At 34.0% G+C, this 3,975-nt stretch overlaps 1 protein-coding gene across 1 annotated transcript in view; it reads left to right on the top strand.

Annotated features, from left to right (window-relative positions):
• Positions 1–302: 302 nt before the first annotated feature.
• Positions 303–3,975, top strand: part of isl1a (ISL LIM homeobox 1a) — a 19,536-nt gene continuing 15,863 nt past the window's right edge. The window contains exons 1-2 of the mRNA XM_041788342.1: positions 303–330; positions 1,580–1,769. Of these exons, the coding sequence (XP_041644276.1) occupies positions 303–330; positions 1,580–1,769 (218 nt within the window). The remainder of the gene's footprint in view (positions 331–1,579; positions 1,770–3,975) is intronic.

Raw genomic sequence — 3,975 nt, 5'->3', positions numbered from 1 at the left:
GAGAGCGTTTTTGTTTCTGTATCTGGAGCGCGCACGAGCGAACTAATGAGAGGGAAAAGGAGAAAAGAGCAGAGCTGGAAACAAATGATCTGCGGAGAGAAGTGTGCCGGCCAGCCTTCAGCCAATCAGAGGCCGTGCTGATCGTCCTACGTCATCTTGTCCTGCAGGATCAGAGCGGCACACACACCGGCATCAACACACAACCACACACACAGCCCCGGCAGCGGAGCCTCGTCAGCCCGGCACACAGAGCTCTGATCCCCGCAGAGACCGTGGACCTCAGCGCGCCCTTCTGCGTGGACATGGGAGACATGGGAGACCCGCCGAAAAGTAAGAGAAACTCCGAGAAAGTCCGCGCTCCGGGACGGGATCCTGGGACTGAGTCCGGCTCAGATAGACTTTGGGTTCATTCTGCGGCTTCCTCGGGCCTTTTTACGCACAGTGGATCACTTTAATCCACTCTGATTTAACCCTTGGGTGGCAGAAATGAGCCGTCACTATTAGAACCAACACTTTCTAGAACATTTATTTATCCGGAGAGAGGCGCGCGCTGACAAAGACATGCAGGCAGAGGAGTTTTAGTGAAAAACCAATCAGATAGAGAATCAGAGAAAAATATCTGATCATTTTAATCTGATTTAAAATCAGAGGGGGGGGGGCAGGATGCTTGTCTGAAATGTAACAGCCAGACTTCTGCTGAACATCTACAGACTTTCGCAGAGATGCTCGTGACGCATCTCTGCGTCTTTCTTTTTCAGGAGTCACAGCAGTGTGACTTTCCTCTCAAGTCTTTATTTGTTCGTTTGTTTGTTTCTTGGCGTTGCTGCAGGGAGCAGAAAAAGATGATGACCTTCTCCAGAAGCTTCTCTGGAGTGAAGGACAGATGACAGAATAAATCTCCATCAGGACGAACCGGCCCCAGAACCGCAGTCAGTCCAGCAGGCTGAGGTTCAGCTGCGTCCGTCTCTGATGGAGGACTCACAAATCTGCAGACAGAGAGAGGCCTAAAACTAAGACACACACTTATCCAGAGAGTTCCAGTCCTGCAGAGAGCTGGCTGCTCCGGGGTGGATGGCCACTCTCATGCGTAAAGACGCACAGACCTCCTCTCTCTATCTGGATGGCTGTCATTATCAGCCACATTTTTAATCCGTGTTCCAGAGGTTCAGACTTCACAGGGGTGAATGGTTTCTGTATTTATTTAGAAGGTTTGCTTTATTTATTTAGCGCACATTAACAAAAATGGCGCAAGGAGGGACCGAGGGCTGCGCAAGAGTTCCACCCTTTCAATAACCACAAACCGTTCCTGCTTTTAAGGCCAACAAATAAAGTTTGAAAAATAAGGAGACAAAGATGTGAAATAATCGATGTTAAAAGAAAAAAATAAAGAAAGAGACAAAGGAGAGAAAAATGATCATGAAGTGGAAGAGAGCGGGAGAAAAACCCCGCATCGAAATCATTAAAACAGAACAAAACAACAACAACAACAACAACAACAACATTAATATAATAGTAATAATAGATGGCGCTAATGCTGGTCATTAACGTGCGTGTGCGTGTGCGTGTGTTTGTGTTGCAGAGAAGCGGCTCGTGTCTCTGTGCGTGGGCTGCGGGAATCAGATCCACGATCAGTACATCCTGCGCGTGTCCCCGGACCTGGAGTGGCACGCGGCGTGCCTCAAATGCGCCGAGTGCAGCCAGTACCTGGACGAGTCGTGCACGTGCTTCGTGCGTGATGGGAAAACGTACTGTAAACGGGACTACATCAGGTGAGCAGCGAGGAGGACGCACGAGCCGGACCCTTCTGGATCTACTGCTGTGTTCTGATTTATCTGAGTTCTTGGTGTTGGTCAGTCTGAGGGGTTCGGGACTGAGGGGAGCTGCTCTCACGGCTCTGGTCTTAGTCTGGGAGGGTCTGAGCTTAGACCAGATGATCCGGACTAGCGGAGACCACATGGAGCTCTTTATTCTCTCTAGAATATTCCAGAGCTGCTTCTTTAAAATATCACTGATTAAAATCACTCTGATTTAATTATTAGGATTAAAAAACTGAGACAAATACAGAAAAGACATTTTTTTAATGACTGAAAAAAATCAATGTGAACGAAAGAAAGCTCCATGGAGCGGCTGAAACACCAGGATGACTTTCTCCTTTCTCTTTCATAAAATATCTAAATATATAGAAATATTATTCTTTCTTTTTTAATCAAATATTTAAATATATAGAAATATTATTCTTTCTTTTTTAATGAAATATTTAAATATATAGAAATATTATTCTTTCTTTTTTAATCAAATATTTAAATATATAGAAATATTATTCTTTCTTTTTTAATGAAATATTTAAATATATAGAAATATTATTCTTTCTTTTTTAATCAAATATTTAAATATATAGAAATATTATTCTTTCTTTTTTAATCAAATATTTAAATATATAGAAATATTATTCTTTCTTTTTTAATCAAATATTTAAATATATAGAAATATTATTCTTTCTTTTTTAATCAAATATTTAAATATATAGAAATATTATTCTTTCTTTTTTAATAAAATATTTAAATATATAGAAATATTATTCTTTCTTTTTTAATCAAATATTTAAATATATAGAAATATTATTCTTTCTTTTTTAATGAAATATTAAAATATATAGAAATATTATTCTTTCTTTTTTAATCAAATATTTAAATATATAGAAATATTATTCTTTCTTTTTTAATCAAATATTTAAATATATAGAAATATTATTCTTTCTTTTTTAATAAAATATTTAAATATATAGAAATATTATTCTTTCTTTTTTAATAAAAGATTAAAAAATATATAGAAAAATTATTCTTTCTTTTTTAATGAAATATTAAAATATATAGAAATATTATTCTTTCTTTTTTAATAAAATATTGAAATATATAGAAATATTATTCTTTCTTTTTTAATAAAATATTGAAATATATAGAAATATTATTCTTTCTTTTTTAATAAAAGATTAAAAAATATATAGAAAAATTATTCTTTCTTTTTTAATGAAATATTAAAATATATAGAAATATTATTCTTTCTTTTTTAATAAAATATTTAAATATATAGAAATATTATTCTTTCTTTTTTAATAAAATATTTAAATATATAGAAATATTATTCTTTCTTTTTTAATGAAATATTAAAATATATAGAAATATTATTCTTTCTTTTTTAATCAAATATTTAAATATATAGAAATATTATTCTTTCTTTTTTAATCAAATATTTAAATATATAGAAATATTATTCTTTCTTTTTTAATAAAATATTTAAATATATAGAAATATTATTCTTTCTTTTTTTATAAAAGTATGAAAATGTACAGAAATATTATATTATATATAACTATAGATATATATATTTTAAGTTTTAATGTTGGTCATTAATAATTATAACTGTAATTAATTTAAGCTTTAATAATAATGACAACAAAAATAATAATTATTGTTATTTTTATTAACTGTTATTTTCATTGTTATTATTATTATTATTGTTGTTATTAATTGTTATTGTTATTATTATTATTGTTATTATTGTAGTCATAATTATAATGTGGGCGGAGCTCCTGTGTTTCAGGTTTTAGTTCGTATAAATGTCCTTTAATCTGTTATTATTGTAACATTAGAGAGATTAATCTGCGTTAACCTCATAGCGCGTTATTTCTGCTGTAGTTATTAATTATAATTAAACGCTCTAGTTTAGATTTAATGTTTTATTTATCATGTTTAGACCGATGGAGGTCACGTGACGTTTTCTGTTTGGATCCGGATGCTGGAGCGTCCCGGAGCTGGTCTCAGATCTTCCCCTGGTCCTTGAAGTCCCAGCCGGCCCGCTAGACTTCACTAAAGTCCTGAAACCAGACCAGAGAATCAGAGAGAAAAGTCTAGATGTGTTTTAGGATCACAGTCTGTGGATCCCTGAGGACCGGCTCAGACCTGATCCTGGTTTTTG

The sequence above is a fragment of the Cheilinus undulatus genome, linkage group 5 (assembly GCF_018320785.1).
Source record: "Cheilinus undulatus linkage group 5, ASM1832078v1, whole genome shotgun sequence".
In the NCBI taxonomy this organism is placed as follows: domain Eukaryota; kingdom Metazoa; phylum Chordata; class Actinopteri; order Labriformes; family Labridae; genus Cheilinus; species Cheilinus undulatus.
Note: the sequence above shows the minus strand (reverse complement) of the source record. Positions and strands in the feature narration are given on the sequence as shown.